The sequence below is a fragment of the Ambystoma mexicanum genome, chromosome 8 (assembly GCF_040938575.1).
Source record: "Ambystoma mexicanum isolate Mex_15411 chromosome 8, UKY_AmexF1_1, whole genome shotgun sequence".
NCBI classification, from domain to species: domain Eukaryota; kingdom Metazoa; phylum Chordata; class Amphibia; order Caudata; family Ambystomatidae; genus Ambystoma; species Ambystoma mexicanum.
This window is the reverse complement of record NC_090929.1, coordinates 433950120-433971049: the sequence shown is the minus strand read 5'-3', so window position 1 is coordinate 433971049 and position 20930 is coordinate 433950120. Positions and strand designations below refer to the sequence as shown.

Below are 20930 nucleotides of genomic sequence, written 5' to 3'. Positions count from 1 at the left end.
AGCAGTGCCTGCCGTCGTCCTCACAGCGAAAGAGGGGCAGAAATAATACAAAAACCTCCCTCCCTCCCTCTAAGTAGACATACTACCGACTTGTGAATAGTGGTTAAATAGGACAGGCAATATAAAATTCACGGAATAGGCAGGCACCTATTAAAAAGGTATACGTTCACAGGAATGCTCAAAGAAAGACGTTATCATATGCCTCACTGGAATTAATTAAATAACCAAACCACATGGGCAGGTTGCCAAACTTGAGGTGAGTTTGATGAAAGCCGAAGCCCAGTAATCCACCACAATGAGGAAAAGGCATAAATAACCAAAAAGGCAAGCGCCTCACAAAGCAGAAAAATATTAAGACAAGGCAAGCACCAATTAAATAGGTATACCTTCACACGATTACCCAAAGAAAGAAGTTATCATATGCCTCACTGGAATTAATTAAATAACTAAACCACAGGGGCAGGTTGTCAAACTTGAGGTGAGTTTGATGAAAGCCAAAGCCCAGTAATCCACCACTAAGGAGGAAAAAAACCAAAAAGGCAAACGCCTCACAAAGCAGAAACATATTAAGACAAGGTAAACTGGTCAGCGTGAGGAAGCCAGTCGGTAAATAGCTACTAGAAAAAAAAGAAAGGAGGAAACAGACCAAGAAACCCAAAAAAAGATAACAAGCCCTAAGTTGCACTTTTACTAATAAAGAGGCTTGATGCAGCCAATATGCAGTTTCAGTGTGTTTTTATTAGTTAGACATCATTTGTTGAAGAAAAAAAATTAATTTATGAGTCAGATCCTTAGGTCAAGAAAAAAACACACACATAAATTGCAGTTTCTTCACTGTCAAACTTTGAAGATTCCAATTGGTAGAGTCATCTAGGCCATAGAGTTTGTGCATTGGTGAATCTTTAAAGTGTTGCAAATGTGAGTACATATATTGCTGTTAGATAACAGTGTCTATACCTCAACACGTGTTTCCCCGCCTTGGTGGCAGGCGGTTCTTCAGGAGGTTCAATGACAGTTGTAAGGATCTCTAACTTTGATACTTTCAAAAAAAGAATTGTGTCCTCATTGGGTGATCGTATTAGGGGTAAGTTAATGCCTAATTTTTGTGTATATTGCATCCGTTCTCTTGTTTTTCTGAGATCATTGGCAATGGCCAATATATTGATATTGATATTTTATTTCTATCGCGCTCATGCACATGTTTCAGAGCGCGACAAGGCAAAGGAAGGGGAACTGGGGAGAACAAAAACAACGATCTTAATAGGCCCAGTGACATTGAGAACGTGCAAGTGCAGGGTAGAGGAGGAAGGGGGAGAAGTGCATGGAAGGGGGAACAAAAGGAGAGTGTGGAGCGAGAAGGAAAAAAACAAAAATAATAATAAATAAAAAGGCAACAAACAATGGGAGTGCAGCCAGCAAGTGGCAAGTGCTGGGTTTATGGCAGCAGGCCATATAGGTCTGAAAGTGCAGGAAGAAAAGGGGAGGGCTGTATAGGTACAGATGGAGACCTCAGTGCAAGGGGTGGCCCGGCGGCAGTGCGTGAGGGTGGCAAGATGAGCCTGGCCCCAGAGGACTGAGGGTGGCCAGGTGCATGGTGCCGAGGGAGAGTAGAATCAACAGGGGAGAGGAGAAGGCAGAAGCAAAGAGGAAGGTTTTGAGGTGCTTCCGGAACCCTACCCGCAAAGTTCAGTCGGCCCACTAGCGAATGAATAGTTCTCATCGTTACCCTGCTGCCTAATAGCGCTGTGTTGATATCTGCAATACATTCTTGTATCTTTTCCCTGGGAAGGCGGCAGATCCCTAACACTGTGTCGATTTCGATGCCCAGGTACGCCAACCTTGTGCATAGGCCCTGAGTTTCTTTCCCTGCTAGAGGCACCCCCAAATTACCTGCTAATTTTTTGAATTTGTTAAGCAGAGTGTTACACACATCCGTCCCCTGCTCACCAACAAATAAGAAGTCATCCAAATCGTGAGTTTCCCCCCTACTCTCCATCTCATTCAAGGCCCATTCCAAAAATGAGCTGAAAGCCTCAAAATACATGCATGATATGCTGCACCCCATCGGCATGCATCTATCGACATGGATCACCCCCTCGAACTGAAAACCCAATAATTGGTAAGTCCCTGGGTGCACAGGAAGTAGGCTGAAAGCCGCCTCGACGCCCACCTTAGCCAATAATGCCCCTTTTCTGGCCTTCCTGGCCAGGCTGATCGCCTGATCAAATGATGCATAAGAGACTGAACTATCGGCCTCCTCCAACCAGTCGCTCACTGACTCTCCTTTGGGTGAGACAAATTGTAGATTAGGCGGAATTTTCCCTTTTCCTTCTCGGGCACTACCCCTAACAGTGATATTATTAAATCCCTCAACTGAGATGTCTGATAAGGGCCCGCCACCCTTCCTAGTGATCTTTCATTGTCCGTTTTTTTCTTTACCACTTCGGGGAAGTCCTTTGCCGACCTTAGGTCCTCCACTGTCCTTGCTCCCCGAGGACCTTTATACGGTATCTCAAACCCCATTGTGAAGCCCCCCACCAGGAGGTCCCTCTCTTGTGCCAAGGGGTACCGAGATAGCCACGGGAGTCATTTGTCCACCTTAATTGGTGATGGGTCCTTGGTGGTGAGCGCCCCTAGACCTCCTCCCCCGCCCTTCCCACAACACTCTGGTGCCCTACCATCACCGTTCTGTCTTAAAACGGCTGCATTGAAGGCCAGGTGAGCCCTTTGTGGATCTCTTCTAGTTGCCCAGGAAATGCTGCCACCTTGAAGAAATAAATCATTTATTTAGGTAACTTAACATAATTTAAATCATACACAAACCCAATCAACCTTCCCCAACCCCCGGTTTCCGTCACTCCAACTCAATGAGCTCCATTATTTCCCCATTATTTCCACTGCTCGTTGCCTTCTTCCCCACCCCCGCTCCTGCAGTTCCTTGCAGGGTGGCAGAACGCCCTGCACGTGGCACAGCTGTGTTGGTATCTGCAATTTTGTCCCCAACTGCACTCGCCTTCATTATCAAATCTGCATGTGAACAGGGGGTGCCCATTAGCGTTGTTTTTCACTGACCCCCTCTGCCCCTGAAGCCTCCCTGAGGCGGTCCCTGTGGTGGCCTATGGCCGAGTGCTGTTGCAATAGGTCCCCCGTTTCCCCCGCCAGTTTGCTGAGTGCTGCTCACCCCCAACCCCAATTAGCGCCCGATCCCCTGCCATCTCCCCAACCCCATTGGTTCTGGTCCTGATATGAGCTTGCAGGACAAAAAAACTCCTCCCAACTGAGATGTGTCATTTGAGAGCCCCAACGGCCAAAAATTATTTTCCAATCCGGTTTCTCAATTGCCCCTTTCCTCCAATAATTTATGGTCCCATTTCATGTCTGGATCGTACTCCATCCTTAGGCGGAAACGTTGGTCCCTTAGTATCCACTCAGAGCCCCCCAACCTCTGGTGCTCCTCAATCACGCATCAGCGATAATTCAACAATGCCGGCCCTTGTCCAGGTTCCTTTTGTAATCTGTGCCATTATTTTGAAACCCGCCAGCCAGTTCTCTAAATTTTCCTCTGACCTGCTCCAGGATATGCCAGCTCGAGTATTTATCCCCGGTGATAGCCAGAGTCTGCTGGAGGTTCCCTTACTTGTGTTCAGCGCAGAGTTGCCCTGCTCCCTTCCTGTGGTTCCCAATACAACACGTCCTCCCTGCTCCCTTTGTCTCCCCCCGGGCCCTTTTCCCAACTAGACCCTGCTCACCCCCTCCGCTACCCGACCCGCCTTCTCCACCACCTGAGACCCTTACTTTGCATTGTCATCCTGAAGTATCAACATAATCCTGGTCACTTTTTGCATTAATTCAAACTCACCATCCACATTTGTTGTCTTGACAGTGACCCCACCCCCACTGTGCTCAAAGTTGTGTCTTCAACTATTGGCAAGTTTGGAGTTTGATGAGCTTGGGCGGCATGGATCGTTGACAATACCGCCGCCCCTGAAGACGCCATCACGGGCACCCTAATGCGACCGTTTGCTGCAGCCAATTCCTCCTCCAAATCTTTCTTAGTCTTCCTTTGAAGGGAGCCACCGCTCATCTTTGTCAGTCTTTTGCGCGAAATGTTCGTCTCAGCCCCCCCCCGCTGAGGACTGAGATTCCCTGCTAGTGTTGGGCGAAGGGGATGTAAGTGCCCTTGTGCGATTCGCGTCACTGTCCCCTGCGGGACCCGGCATCAAGGGTTTTGTGCCATCTTCATTGTTCCCTATCGAGGGGCCCCCATCCTGGCTATCGCTGCTTCCCAGCCAACGACCTTAGCTAGCGCTGCATATTCCGCCCAAGATTGGGTATCCATGATTCGGCCTGTCGTAGTCGTTCCCCCAACTTCCTCCTCCGCTAACCCTTCCTCTATTTGCACATCCTCCACGATCTCCATTCCTGGACTTCCTGGCCTCCCTTGGTGAAACATGGTGACCTGGCGGAAAGCAAAAAGATCAACCACTGCTGTGCCATGAATCTAAACTCCCCCCATCCTCCCTCCAGCTCATGTAGTGTGCTTACCGTTTGTGTGGCCCCCATTATACCTTTAGCACTCGAACCTGTGCATAGTTCACTTGGCGTGATAATCGTTTGTTCCTGTACCTGGAAAAAAATACAATTGCGTGAGACCCTCCTATGCCTTTTGACCGTACATGTATCCCTCCTACTCCGCACATTCATGTTAATCAATTTTTCCTGGTGCAGTTTGTCACTTTGGGCCTCATTAGGACCCTGGCGGAGTGGGTTTCCGCCAGCGCTAATCGCGGCGGACCCGTCCGCCGTACTACGAGTTCCCTTAGCGCCATGGAGGTTTTCTCCGCCTGGTTTTACCGGGCGGAGAAAACCATGGCGCTAAGGGACCTCGTTGTTAATTACGCCGCCGTACTTTACGGCGGCGTAATTAACTCCTTCCCCACTCCCATTATACCCTATGGAGCAAGAATGGGAATGGGGAAGGGTAAAATGGGGATTGGGGATTTACCGCTCCGCCAAGGTCGGCATGGGGTGGTAAATCCGCCAACCCCCATGGCGCTATCGGTGGCTTTCTGCCATGCTCCGCGGTGCATTTAGCACCGCGGATTCCGCCAGGGTCGTAATGAGGGCCTTTGTCTGTGTACCTTTAGGCATAGTGTGATTACATATAAGGTGTGATAGTGCAGCACGTTTTCCCCTAGATTTATCTGGGCCTGCCTGTATTTAAATAAGTCATTTATTTTCCATGCACAGTGTTTCAGTGTGTTTGGACCCTTTGTGTTGCAATTCCCGTTGCGCTGTTTCTGCAGCCCTCTCTCCCACTTTGCACGCCCCCACCCCCGACCTGGTACTGCCCTCGGTCACACATAATTCTTACCTCAAGTCTCTCGTTTTTTGCTAAACTGTCAAATTACGCTCAGTATCAAAATTGACATGCTTAATTCACGGGATTAACTCATGATTCTCCAATGTGTCACAGCAACACGTTGGTCACATGATCCGATTCTATGTCAAGACGGAGGCGAGCATTAAGCTTTCTCTTCTTTATTTTTTACTCTCCCGCAGTTTCAACAAATAGTATACATTTTTTAAACCTTTCTTTTTCAAAACAACTTTTTTTTTTTAAACTTCAAGTCCCATCATTTCTGTAGTCCTTTAGTGTCTGTCCATGTGATCTAGTCCTTCCTCTTCCTTGGTCCTTCCTCTTCTTTTCCTGCTCTCCACAGATAAGTACCTTCATACTTTAGCTGCGTAGAGCTTACATGTATAACGTGTGATTATTGTAGATTGTGACTTATATTTACTGTGTTATTAGTATTAAAAGTACAGGGATTATGATTAGGCTCCTGGGACGCACGACGCGGCAGCATTAGAATCTCCTAGTTATATCAAGAGGAGTCGGAGGCCCCGTGTCGCACTATACGGCACCTCAGGGGCCTGCCGATCTCCTCTCATAACAGGCAGCGCAGCGTGCGAGCCGTGGACAGCCCCCACCTTCGGGGGGCGGAGCGAGCTCACGAGCGGGAGATCAATTCCCCGCTCGTGGCCGCCAAGGAAGCAGCCCCCACCCTCGCGGGGTTGGGGCACAGAGAGGAGTCATGCTCACGAGGGAGCCGGAGCAGACTCTCTAAAAGCACGGTCCCCACCCTCGCGAGGGCGGGGTCACCCACAAAGCACACCAATCACTGAGCCCAAAAACTCAGAGCAAAGAGCCCCCACCTTCACAGAGGCTGGGCTTCAGATTAATGCTCCGAGGGAGATTCAATCTCCGAACATACCGCGTACGGAGCTGAATAAACACAGACAACTCGAGTAGATAACACACACTGACATAATTCTGTGTAATAGGTGTTTTTTAACACGTGAATTACTGACTGTCCCTGGACAATCCTGCACAGCTACAGTTACAGTGCAGTGAAGGTGCATCCTCAGTGAAGAAGTGAATCAGTGGACGTGCCACTACACCTGGAAAGGTATTTGTTCAGGCACCTGTCAGCACCAATAATGTCAAACTTCGAATGGAGCGAAGAGGAGCAGGAGGCAGTCTACCAAGAAGACTTAGCCTATAGCTTCAAAGATGTGCTGGGAGATTCACTAACAGAGGCCGTGGCTCAGGGGGGTCAGACCCCTACAGGAGAGACTACACACAATAGAGCTATTTCTGAGCCAGAAAGAAGAGCGCACCAAGCAAGAAGAAAGCACGTCCACGAGGGTCGCGCCAAAGGACCCTAAGGGGTGTAATAAGGCCCGGAAGTGCAAAGACTCTTCTGACCCCCCGGGCCAATCAGACGCTTTCAATAGGTTGAAAGAAGCGTTCATGAAAGGATCACAGGTGCCGAGCCTCGAGACCCCATATCCAGGGGATGACAATATGGGTTATCCAGAACATGGCTCCCCAGAAGGTTTCCCAAAAGAGGAACCGCCGATATCCCCCACATCCACACAAGGGGATGCAGATAACGAGGGGGACGAGGGAAGCCAAACCCTGCCTAAGAAAATGCAGCGAAAATTCCATAACATAGAAGAAGAAACTTCAGACATGTTTCAGCCAGAGGAGATCAGGAACCCGAGATCCTCGGAGTGGGTGTCTTCACCGAGAGTCGCAAAGTATATGACGCAAAGATTGAGGAAGGCTCTTGAGAAGGAGGTTAGACAAAGACTGAGGGCAGAGTGCCCAAGACCAGACCTTCCGGGCAAAGTCGCAGAAGCGCCAGAATTAGATTCAAAAATGTTATAGTTTGTCTCCAAATCCAACAGAGACTCCAGGAAAGGCATAGATCGCTCATGGAAAAGCTGTCAAGAAAAGGTTCTCGACCTAGCCGGACCGCTGGCTAAAATTATGGACCTAGCCGAGCGAGCCAAGGACACAGGTGAGGAGATAGACCCTGGAGTCCTAGCGAATTGGGCGCAGCGAGCTGTATGCCTACTAGGCAATGCAAATTGCACAATTTCATCCAAACGCAGGAGAGGTCTCCTGCTCAAAATCGACCAAAAACTAGGAGATCTGTCGTCATATAAGGCTGGCGAGGCAGCCCAGGGCCTATTGTTCAGAGAGACATTTGGCAAAGAAATGGGTAGATTCTTGGGAACCTACACCTCCCTAGAAAAGGCGCAAGCCTCCATGAAGAAAATCTTCCCAGGAAGAGTTTTTGGAGGGACCGGTCGCTACAGAGGTCGCTCGACCGGTCGATATCAAGCATTCAGAAGGCCTCAGAAAAATAGAAGCCAGTACTGGGAGACCAGGCAACCAAACTCCTTCTTTTCCCCAAGAGGCCGTTTCCCTCGAGGAAGGCGAGGCAGAGGACAGGGAAGAGGACACTTCCCCACAGGTGAGGAATTTTACATACCCACCAGTAGGTGGGAGGACAGCGACATTCTGGAAAAATTGGAGCTTGCTTTCCAGCGACGCCTGGGTCCTGCAGACAGCGAAAGGCATGCGCATAGAATTCACAGAGACCCCTACACAAACTCAAGCACCGCGTACCCTAGCCTCGACACAGACAGAGAAAGAGCTGCAGAGCCTAGCAGAAAAACTAGCGATCGAACCATGCGTAACACCCCCAAAATTTGTGAGCAATATGTTTCTGGTCCACCGGAAAGACAAAGTGAGACCAGTGATAAACCTGAAACACATGAACAGCTGGGTGGTCTACAACCATTTCAAAATGCAAGGAACCCACCAGCTCAGAGACACGCTCAGACAGAGCGACTGGTTAGTAAGCATAGACTTGAAAGATGCTTACCTAACGATACCAGTGCAGAGAGAATTCTGTCCGTTCCTGGCGTTCGTCTGGGACGGGCAATTATGGCAGTTCGCAACAATGCCATTTGGGCTGTCATCAGCGCCATGGGCATTCACGAAGATCATGAAGCCAGTGGCAGCGGCGATCAGGGAGAAAGGGATTTGGATGATTATATATCTAGACGACATCCTGCTGATGGCCGACAGCAAAGAGACGCTTGTCTATCAGACCGACTGGGTGGTGAAGTTCTTGACCTCCCTGGGTTTCCTAGTGAACCGAGAGAAGTCAGAGATGATACCAACGAAGACGATAGAATTCCTGGGTTTTATTATAAACACCAAGTCGGCAACAATGGAACTTCCCAACAGAAAGATCAGAGACATAAAAAGAGAAATAAAAACATGTCTCGGCAAGACAAACATATCGCTCCGCACTATAGCGCGTGTAGTAGGCTTACTAGCAGCATCCATACAGGTGATATTCCCAGGGCCATTACACTATCGAGCCCTGCAAAGGCTGAAGATAAGACACCTTCAGCAAGGCCTTCATTACCACCAGCTAGTACTCATAGATCAAGAATCCAGAACGGAACTGGAATGGTGGTTAGCAAACATGGAAGCATGGAACGGGAGAGCCATTTTCGGCGACCGGCCAGACTCAATAATAGAATCGGATGCCAGCAGAGCAGGCTGGGGAGCCCGCTGCGGAGATCTCCAGACAGGAGGGAGGTGGAGCGCGGAAGAACTCCAGTTTCACATAAACTGCCTGGAACTATTAGCCGGATCCTTTGCGATCAAGGCGTTTACAAAAGGAAAAGTGAATTCTTGTATTCTGCTGAAAATGGACAACATTTCAGCAGTCAAGTACATCAATCACTTAGGAGGGACGAGATCCAAATTGCTAGCGGAAATAGCCAAGGACTTTTGGCATTCCTGCCTAGAATCGGGGATCTCTGTAGTAGCCGAATACTTACCAGGTTCGTTGAATGTAGTAGCGGCCTGGAACTCCAGGCACCTCTCAGACTCCAGCGACTGGATGCTGGACCGGAAGATATTTCGACAGCTGGAAGAGCGTTGGGGCCCAGTACACACAGATCTGTTTGCGTCCAGACTGAACGCACAGAAAGAGAGGTTTTTCAGCTGGAGATTGGACCCAGCTGCAGTCGGGGTGGATGCCTTCTTGCAGGACTAGAGAGAACAGATACTTCACGCTTTTCCCCCCATTCATAATGATGAACAGGGTACTAGCAAAAGTATGCAGAGAGGCAGCAAACTTGATAGTATTGGTTCCGATCTGGAAATCCCAAGTATGGTTCCCAGCGCTCATGGAGCTATTAGCGGACTACCCGAGAGTACTTCCTCAAGGAGAGAACCTCCTCACGGACCCAGTTGGGTCATTTCACCCTCTGAGAGTCAAGGGGACGCTGCCGTTGATGGCATGCAGGATAGCAGGAGACGCTGGAATCTCCCAGGAATTTCGGCTCAAGCTGCAAGCCTCATCGCCAAGTCATGGGCTCCTTCAACTAGAAGGAGCTACGACGCAGCTTGGAACAGGTGGTCGACGTGGTGAAAAAGGAGAAATATTCATCCCGTTTCTGCCCCTTTAGTCGAAATACTGAATTTCTTAGCGGACCTCCTCCAAGACGGCAAAGCATATAGAACAATAGGAGTGTACAGATCCGCAATTTCAGCAGGCCACCTGCCCGTGGAAGGAGTGCCGGTAGGAGAGAACGTAGCAGTGATATGACTCGTAAAAGGAATAAAGTTCAGGAAAACACCTCAGCCGTGATACGAAATTTTATGGGACGTATCTGTAGTGTTGAAACTACTAGCAGAATGGCCCAATAACAGATACCTTTCACTAGGAAGGCTCTCAGGAAAACTAGCCATGCTATTATGCATGCTGTCATGCAGGAGAGTTGCGGACATAAAAGCTTTGGAAGTAAATAGAAAAACATACGGTCCAGAGGGAGTAACGTTTCACCTGGCCAGAAGGATGAAAACAGACTCGCTCCATGATCACATACCCCTACATGCAGGAGCATCCGAAGTGGTGTGTAGCCACATGCATAAAAGAGTACGAGAGCAGAACAGCCGAGCTAAGACCAGCAGGGATAACCCAATTGTTAATAGCACGCAGGAAACCACATAAAGGAGTGACAACAGCTACTATAGCGCGTCAGAGATATGATGAGCCTAGCGAACATAGACATGACAGAATTTGGCGCGCACTCAATTAGAGGAGCAATGGCCTCGAAAGCGCTAGGGCAGGGCGCAGCTTTACAAGATATTATGAAGGCAGCAGATTGGGCTAGCGATACGACTTCAGAACGTTTTACTTCCGACCAATTAATACGATAGCAGAAGTAGTAGTAAGAAGCTTTGAACAAGTTTAATGATCGCCTCCGTCTTGACATAGAATGAATATTCCCCCTGCTAATAGCGCAGGGAGCTCTTGATTCTATTAAAGAAAAGGAGGCGAGCATTAAATTCCCAACCCAAATACACGAAGATATGAAACAATGATGAAGTAATTAAAGTGATGTACTGCATATAACTGACATGACTATTCCTTCCAGAATAGGGTGTGTATTCCCCACTCCAACATATGCAATTGTTTGTTTTGGTAATAGGAGACGAGCAAAAGAACAGCTGAAAGCACTAGAGAGAACAAGTTGCTCGGAGCGAGTCCGCAAGTTAAAAGGCAAAGAGATCTACTCGGCATGATGCAGGAAGTTCAGGACAGAAGTTGACCCAGTTGGTTACTCAGTTAAGAAGGATTGCAGTTCGAAGCAGTCAAAAGAGGAAGGACAAAGGAAGAGGAAGGACTAGATCACATGGACAGACACTAAGGGACTACAGGAATGATGGGACTTGAAGTTTTAAAAAAAAGTTGTTTTGAAAAAGAAAGGTTTAAAAAATGTATACTATTTGTTGAAACTGCTGGAGAGTAAAAAATAAAGAAGAGGAAGCTTAATGCTCGCCTCTTTGTCTTTAATAAAATCAAGAGCTCCCTGCACTATTAGCAGGGGGAATCTTCATTCTATTACTGTACTGATACGAACCGACAGATTTCGGTAACACTCCACAATTTACCCCCAGCAAGAACAATCATGCATCAATATCCTGCGCTTGCACTCAAAATAAAAGCAAATGGCGTGCTTTCTAACTGCGAGGCTCTTAGTTTTCTTTCTTCTTATGTCTTATTCCTTTCCTGTTAGGCAACCAAGGGCTAGGGTGTGGTAGTGACACCACCCCTCATTGGCACCCGGTGTGACCCTCCCTTCCTGCTCACACCTAATGTGGCCAATGCTACATGGAGTGACTGAGCGGGAGGGAAGGGAAAGGATGTCTTGCCTCCTCTTCCCTCTCTCCATAGCCGAGAATGGAAAACTCAGTTGGTTAAAGGAACACCTTACATGTATAGCACGATGTGCACATCTAATGCAGGCCTTTGTGTAGTTTTACTGTTCGCGGGGGAAATGCTGTGCGGAAATGCTTCAGGAGGGTGCAAGTAAGTCACAGGAGCAGGCGCGCTCGGCTTAGTTCATTTCAGGTGGTCTGCCCTTTCCCCCATTGCATTCTGGTATTTGTGGTCCCGAGGGGGTAGGCAGGGTGCCGGGAGCACGCGCCTCACACGGTGCCCGAAGGAGATTCTGCAACAACTGTAAAGGGGGGGTTTATGGCCATGCCTGAAATCTCCCCCTGCTGCCCCCCATTTGTGCATGCTGTCACTGTAAACCACCACGCGAGGGGGCTGTTCAAGTCAGAAACAAAATTGCCCTTGATTTACAGACAGGGACTAATACTCAGCTAATCCGCTAGTGCTGACGTCTGCGCTGCAAGTTCATGCTGCTCGGAATGCGCTGCACGACCGAAGCACTGCCCACAAACCCATATATCCAACCACCTCTCAATTGCCAATAAGAAACCAGGCCCAAAGCATGGTGCCCACATCCAAACCGTCCCCCATGTCAAAGAACAAAAGCGGCTGCACCTGGCGGCAAGGCGACCACACAGGCCATGACAAGAAATGAACAGCCAACCCACTCCACTCAATTGTGCTCGCAAGCAACGTGCACCATGGACAGCCAAACCCAAACCACGGCAACTCCTATATAGCCCTCCCGAACGCACTTGCCTGCTTGACCCAACACACAGCGTCACAAGGAAACCCTCAACCTTGCCCTCCAGGCCACCCCAACTCCCATGTCCCCCAACAAGCGCGCCACTATTTCACTCTGCAATAGCAACAAACTGCATGCTTTTTTCGTGCAGCCCCAACACCGACGACATGGCCCTGCATCACCCACCGTGCGTGGAATCCAACCATGTCTGGAAAACAACACACGGCACAAACGGAACACATATGCCACGCCACCAACAGTCGTCCATCCCTGTGCCGGCCGACCATGCAGCTGCATCGTGACTGCATATCCCCTGTAAACCAAACACACAACTCAATGAAGGCACCACAACAGTACACTAGTCAATGCGGGCCAAACAAGCTCCGAAAAACACTGCAGCACTACCAAACAAGACAATGACCATCCCAACAATCCAGCCAAACAACCACCCATTACCACCAATTCAAACTCCCAAAACAGCACTACCCGGGCACCACATGCAATTCCACTCACCCCAAAAGTCCACCATGAGATGGAGCAAAGTTTGCTCTGGCGCTGGAAGGGCCACACTGCACGTCCCTGAAGCTGTCCGCCATGCCGCCTCTACCCACCATGGCCCGCTAAACCTCCAAACATACAGCTACAATCCTGCACCCCAAACTCCCAACAGCCCAGCGCCCTCCCTCTCCACCCCCAAAACCAGCTTCACAAAGCAACCGCCGCCGCACGCAACTGCACACCTCACCAGTCCCACATGTAAACCACCACTGCGGCGGACGACTGCACACAAAACTCCGAAAACCATGTGGGGCCACACATACCCTGACTCTCAACAATCACAGTGCACAGTGACTGCCCCGTCATACCCAAATGTCAACCAAGCGGCACAGCGACCACTTGCACCCACACATCAAAGCTGCAATGGCCGCTGCACAGCTCCTCCATTTCCAATCCATTTGCTCACCAAGTACTAAAACCACCCAAAACACACTGCACATGAACCGTCCATGCAAACACCCCCAATCTACTACAGAACAATGCAAAAACCGAAACCCTCCAACCAGCCAATGCCGACATCGCAAGCGCACGTGGCGCGAACCCTCATGCGGACACAGAAAATCACATCAACATCCATCCCCACTTGCTCTGCCCCTGTGCCCAACCCACTCAGTCCAATTCCTCTCACCCACAACACCGACCCACGCAGCAGGGAGACCGCGACCGCCATGTTCGCAACCTGCCAAATATCCGCACTAGGCCTGGTGATGATCACACGACCAGGCCCAGGCAATTCTCCAAACAATTGACAAAGCACACACGAAAGTTTGGCCCAGGGCTGCGATACATGCGATCCCGGAAACCAAACGCAGCCCCCGCCTGGATGCGCTCCCCCACCCTCCCGGCCAGCCCCAGCGCTCGCGCCCATCAACACCCTGGCAAACAATGTTGCACAAAGACCGCTCCCAAGCCGACTGCCACTCCCCCGCCAGACCACGCGACACTGAAAACCACAACACCTCCATCCGACCAATCAAGCCCGCAAAATTCATGCAGCACTGGCACCGTGTCTGGTGCACTCCCTACACCAACGTCCCGGAAAATAATACTTACCTCGCCTCACAAATGTCCCAATACTGATCCGGAAACAAACTGCCACCGATGCTGAAATGGGCCGTAGTGATCCAAAGCTCGGGCAAAAGCATTGCAGCCCTGTGACCCAACCAAGGCACCGATAGGACGCTGGCAAATCTACAACAAAATCAAAAACTTCCAATCACGCCACGGATCCCATCGCTCCACAGCACGCTCCACCCTCCATCACCAGCCCCCAACAACGTGCTCCACAACGTGTCGCCGCACAGCACTGCCGCCCATCGCCCCTAACCGCCCCTTTCTACAACACGTCCAACTTCCCGCACGCAAAACTACAACATGCCGGATACAATACACAATCTAAACATTGCCCCTTTACTGGCCCGCACTGAACCTATCCCGTCCACTCACATGGTCTCCGCGGCGGCCTCCAAACAGCATCGACACAGATACCACCACACACCTGGTCAGTGCCCTCCCACCTGCACGGACCGCAGGCGCGTCCATGTCCAAACTAACTCGACTCTGTTCCCCTTCCGAACTACAGCACACATAATCCGCCACCCTCAACATGGTCCCACTCCTTAGCAATGCCGCCTGTGCCTTAACCCCTCAACAACTCCACCACACGTGAAAATATTTACTGCAGCCTTTTGACCTCATACCAAGGCTCTGTACAACGACTTAGCAATGGGACCTCATGCACAGAGATTGCATGCTGTGAAGTAGCTGTTGTACACCACCCCGCCGCCCTTGTAAATTGCCGTGGTGATGAGGACTCTGGCAAACGCAGAGGCCAACTGCCCTGGTTTCTTGTCTCTGAGGTAAGTGCTCCCTAGACCGGCCAAACAACTCCTATGTGCCCCCACCAAACTGAGAAGCCTGCCAGTGCTCAATCTTTTACTTTACCTGGTGCATTATGCATAATTGAACACAAGCACCTTTGCGCTTTGCCTTTCAATAATGTTACTTGATTTAAATAGATTGACAATAAGGGCATCTTCCACATGATTCATTTCTTTTGACATCATTAAATCTTGTTTGACGGACGCTATGGCCGGAATCTTTAGCACTATTCCGCTATTCGATATGTGAAACGCGATACTGACAACTCGAACTGGCCCCGTATTCCTGACAAGCACACATGCCCCCAACCACGTATTCACGGCTGCGCACTAAAATATTCGTAAACCCACCCTTATAAGATGTGACCCTTCTCCCTCAGCCTGTACCTTCTCTTTCTTGCTAACTGCCATGGGCCAACTCCTTTCCTGCTTGGATCCGACACCTAGCTGGAACTGGAACTTCTGGGACACGAGCGCTCGAACTCCTTCACCTAGAACGACAGCACCGATTTCCACTCTTCTGTGAGAAGGAGCAGGAACCAAGAGGGTGCACACTGAGGGTCAGAGCTTTATATAGCCTGCCAATTTCTTGGTCCAGCTCCCCTTCCCCCCTTCGTCGCCCCCTTGTGATGTGCTCCTCTCCCCCCCCCAAACTCTGGACCTATTGTTGGCCCTTGTTGTTTTCTTTGGGATGGCTGGGTGGAGCCCCCACTAAGGGCGGTGCCCGCCATTTGCAATCCAAGGTCGGCATGTTCGCCCGCCAGTGCCTGTGGAGTTTGTGGTCTGCTCCAGACATCCAGCAGGCCCCATGGTGTTATGGGACACCAGCACCATCTGGAGTGGGGGCAGGGCGAACCATGCCCACGGCCATGCAGACCTCTGCCACCGTCCTGGCACGAGTGTCTCATGGCATCATGACATCAATGAGACACGGACACAGCCGTTCTGGTGCACGTGTCTGCAGGGGCTCCTTTTATTATCTTGGGCCATGACTGTGTTAAAAAGGGCAATACACTTGGGAGGGTCACACACCACAACATCGGCAGGCACACAAAATATGAACAGATCGTAAACTTTGTGTACTCCGTCTCGTACCTGCATTAATTCACTAAAGTGCTGTGTGATTATAAATAAAAAGATGTCGACAAACGTGTTTCTGCCTTTTTAAGGTGGGGTTATTCAGCGAAGGAAATGTCATGCAGAGATGGAAGAATTAATTAGCTTTCAAAGTCGACTTTTCATAAGTCTCCATTTTTTGTACGTTAAAAGTTAATTTATGTTTGGGCGTGGGCGTTTAAGGGGCTTGGTGTGTGAGTGAACAGATTGCATGGCGGGTGACACCTGCCAAAAAGCATGAAAGTTGAAAGTTACGAGTCTTCATCAGATGGTGAAAAGTTAATGTTTGGAAAAGAAACACCCATGACTCGTTTATTCACAAAGAAAAAAACAGTCTTTTCAATTTCATATTTTCTTAACATACAAATCTGTTGCATATTGCCATGGTCATGCACGGTTTGGCTGTATATTCCTTGCATTTTGGTGCCTTATAGTGTCATTTGTCACATACAGCCAGGCAACGCCCCTACACACCAACATTTCGAAGGCCCCGCTCGCCGTGTACCTTATTAAGACACCGCCCCTCTGCTTCACAGTGCACGCTCCGCCCCCCTTGACATCGATAAACCGCAAGCCAATCAAAACACTTAATCCAAGAAACAACGCTGCAAAAAGACGGTCACACGCAAGCGCACAACCCCTTCCGCTTTCACTGGTTGGCCAGCTTTATGTGCACCACCCCCTCAAAACCCGCGGCCACATTCAACTCGTCGGAGTTTTGCGCGTGCACAAAGAAGGGATTGCAAACACAGACCGAGGTGAAGCTTCGTCATGGAGGGGGAGGAGTTATTTTTACACACACAGGTGAGCAACATAAGTCATGTTAATGTAACGGGTGGCCCTGCCATGCAGGCTTGAGTGAAGGCAATTCGTTCTGTTGGTCGTACCCTGTCCCTATAAAATACAAAAAAGGTAGGGGCTGCATCGAAATCGAATTGTAGAAACCCGGTCTTGAACGGTAACTACTAAACATGGGCCCTCCCGGATGGGAGGCCCGAGGGCGTAAGCATTGCCAACACGATGTCCATTGTTAACTGTAACTAGTTTCTGTTTTCAAGTCTGCTGGGGCTGCATTCTTGTAACCCTGAATCAAGCCTCCCTAAGCCTTCTCATAGTGCCTCAATGCCTAAGGGCTGCAGTGCGCTTTACAAATGCAAATAAATGAAAATAAATAAAAACATTCAGACACTGCTGGGAGGGAGATTTCCACAGGGAAATCAGGAGACAAACATTTCCCCCTAGGAATGCATTGGGGCTACAAGTATTTTCGGCGGGAGACAGTGAAAAATAGCAATATGTTTCACAGAAAAATCGTAAGTCTCCTGCATAAATCATGAGGGTTGGCATGTGTGGCGCTGCCCCCTTGAAGGAATGCGCATGCGGCGGCGTGACGTTGCACGCCACTGCGTGCAGTATAAATAAAAGGGGCGTTCCCCGCCGCAACAGTGCGACCGGGAAGCCCGAGCAGTGTAGGTGTGTGTGTGTGTGTGTCTATACTAGTTGGGGGGGCTTACGGGCATCGCAAGTGGGGGTCAGGACAAACCCCCAACAGTGGAGATGAGGTCGGTGGTATGCCTGGGCCCGGTGGTGAGAGTCTCGTCAATTTTTCTTTTTGGAGCGGAGATCATTGGGGTTTTCGTTTCATGCCGTAGGCCGTGCATTCACCACGCGGCAGGTGGCCATTTTGAATTTCGGCCGTGGAAACTCACCAAGCTTCGGTTTGCGCGGTGAGTGGCATCCAGGACAAATTTTTGGACAAACTGTTAGCAGGCAGTTATACCTGGGTACCCATGCCCGATTTTCGAATTTTTTTTTTTATTTTTGGGCCTCCTACGTCGAGTGAAAGCGAGGAGGAGGGCTACAATGGCTGGGCCTGCTTAGCCACTTTCTCCTTGGCTCAATTTTTGGAGCATCCGTGCCTACAAAGCGCTGCTGCAGCTGGGGATTTGTTCTTCATCATCATTGTAGACTGCTGCAGATGTGGACTTTCCATTTTCTTCAACTTTTTCATCATCATGTCCAGCTGCTGTGCATGAGACAGTATGTGGAGGTGGATACTCTTCCATCATCCTTGTTACCAGATTGGACATTTTATTTGCCTGTGTGTGGGTCAGAAATGTGTTATGCTGGTGGGAGTGAGTTGCGGCCCCCAAGTTCCATGCTGGGGGTGCCTATGCGCTCAAGCCCATGAATTGATCTGGTGATCAAGACGGTGGACAGCCAGCTGATGGTCAGCAGCCTCCTCAGGACGGTCGGCAACCAGTAGCTCAACAGCAGCTTCCCCAGGACGGTGGACAACCAGCAGCTCAACAGCAGCTTCCTCAGGCCCAAGCAGGTGGCCAAGCTCCATTGCCTCAGGCGCCACCAGTGGTACAACCGGTTGTTCAGCCACTACCTCCCGTCATGGCCCAAGCACGAGCCCCAGCGGCCCTACAGCCCATCCCTGAATTTGACGTCTCGGGTCCGCCATCCAGCCTGGGGCCCAGATGGAAAAGGTGGGTTGACCGCCTCGACATGTATTTCAGGGCCGCACAGGTGACGGATGATGACAGTATGCTGGCAACAATGTTGTATTCGGCGGGACCTTCGGTCCAGGAGATATTTGATTCACTTTTTCCGGATGTGCAAGGCAGCCCTCCCCGTGATGGTGCCAAGAGGCCCAGTCCGGGTTCCTTCGCCAGAATCGCCCGCCGAATGTCGCCCAAGTGGACCAGAGCGAGGAAGATGCCCCGGTGGAAGAAGTAGACAAAGAGGAGGAAGAGAACATTTTCTTCATCTCGTGTGGGGGCCCTCAAAGCGAAACACAGGCGACAACCGAGGTGTGTGGTGCAGGTTAACAAGTCACCAGTCCCGATCCTAGAAGACACGGGTTCGTCAGTCAATGTGATTGCCCGTGGGCATTACGATGCCTTGGACACGCCTCCCAAGCTGGTCACGCCGAAAGCCCGCATCTTTGCATTCAGGGGTTTGGAACCTATGCCGTTGGACGGTGCCTTCGTGGCGAAGGTGGAGCATGACGGCTCACAGATCACTGCATGCTTCTATGTTCGCCGGTAAGCACAAACACCCTCTTGAGCTGTGCCGCGGCCGAGGCCCTCGGCATTGTCAGTTTTGCTTACTCGGTGTACCTGGAGGACATTAACGACCTGCTTGACAAGTACTCCGCCCTCTTCAATGGAATTGGACAGATGGCCGGTGACCCTTTTTACTATGTGTCAAAAAATCCTATCCATGCTCAGTCATTACTTAACGGATAGGATTTTTTTGACACCAGGAACGTGGTGCACCTGTCTTTCTGGGGTCACAGGAGTGCAATAAATGTAACTTTATGAGAGCCAGGCTCTCTTAAATAACAGAACACGGTGAAGCCGTGTTACGAGCGACTCCAAAATGAACGGAAAAAGCACGAACCCAGCGACGTTTCGTCCTGAACCCAGTGGACACTTTGTTTCATAAACTCTCAAGATTTTAATAAGCACTAAATGTGCAAAACATATTAAAGAATCCATCAAAAATGTATATGTATGTGTATGTGAACTAAGTGCATTATTAACGTGATTAAAATGCATTTAGTTCACATACGCGTACATATTTGTGATAAGTCCTGCTGACTGCGCATGCGTACTCCTGCTCAGTCATTACTGAAAGCATAGGATTTTTTCACACCAGGAATGTGGTTGCCTGTCTTTCTGGGGGTGGGGGAGTGCAATACGTTTAACTTATTGAGAGACAGGCTGACTAAAATAACACATTAGGGTGAAGCCGTGTCACAAGCAACTCCAAAAGGGACAGAAAGATCACAAACACAGCGGCCACGGGTATTGTTTGTCGCTTGCAGCCAGGAAGCATGTGTACATCAGAGAGGAACCGAGGGGAGGTGGGGTTGCATGTACAATTCTAAGCAACCTAGCCGTAATACACTGGCACCAGAAAGTAGCCCCGGATGGAGGGCTCCTGCGCACATTATTGGGTCGATCTACAGGCCCTGCTTCTGTAGCTCTCCGTAAGCCCTCACCCCGCCATCAGCAGAGGTGCCAGATGAGTACACAACAGCGGCCGTAGGTATAACTATTGTAGCTCGAAAGCACGGCACCGTAGAGCCAGAGAAATGTGAGAATGTGTTTGGAAACGCAGGCGCTGCGTGTGACGGATAGAAGCAGCAATACATTTAGGAAGACACCATTAATATTTTAAGAATTCACAGTCATTAATGTTTTAAGAATACACAATCCTGCACAGACAGAACATTCAATGATGTTATCTGTTGACAATGCTGTACATTAATCCGCGAATGCACACCGCTATTGGGTAAATATATGTATAGAACACGTGGATACCCGTCCCCCACCACCTTCCAGTTCTGTGAGCGTATAAGAACAAATACAGAAATGCTTTCGAATTTTACCCCAAAAGTAAAAATGGCACACGCATGCAGGAATGTTTTCCCATGTGTTGTGTTGTGACATTCTTACTTTTGGAAAGATTTCGGACGTGTTGTCAGTGCTGCCTGTCTAGTGCACAGGAAGGGGCCAGAGCACTCTCGACACGGGCTGTGCGCCAATGTCCTTAGTGCTATCTGCAAAGATTGGGTGCTATGATCCTCGAAGTGGAATTCTGCCTCGATCTGAACAAACGTGGCTAAATATATCAGCACATGTTTCTTGTCGTGCAAATGCTCCACCTTTAACTTAACATGGCGCCACTTAACAGCAGTATCATTGACCATTGATGTTGATGACTATCTGCACTGTTCACGTTTTAGAGTAACTGCATTGGCCATACATCCTTCTCCTTGCCCACCCAGCCGACACTAACTTGTGCCCTATGTCATCCCCTCGGCATCGCCCTTTGCCCAACTTGTCTGAAACGGGCTTTCGCAAGTGGGACCCGGATTTCTTATGAGCTCCTTGTATGATTTGTGATAGCTCGGCGAGTGGAGCGATTGCACCCTTCTTCTGTGTGTAGTCCCAGGTTCCATTGCCGGTGTAGTAGTAATCCTGGTTCTGTGCA

General features: G+C 49.7%; 1 protein-coding gene across 1 annotated transcript in view; it reads left to right on the top strand.

Moving 5' to 3' along the window:
* The first annotated feature begins 16557 nt into the window (after positions 1 to 16557).
* The window catches only part of CENPS (centromere protein S), a 263548-nt gene continuing 259175 nt past the window's right edge, over positions 16558 to 20930 (top strand). Inside the window, exon 1 of the mRNA XM_069609967.1 lies at positions 16558 to 16724. Coding sequence (XP_069466068.1) covers positions 16692 to 16724 — 33 coding nt within the window. The 5' untranslated portion in view covers positions 16558 to 16691. The remainder of the gene's footprint in view (positions 16725 to 20930) is intronic.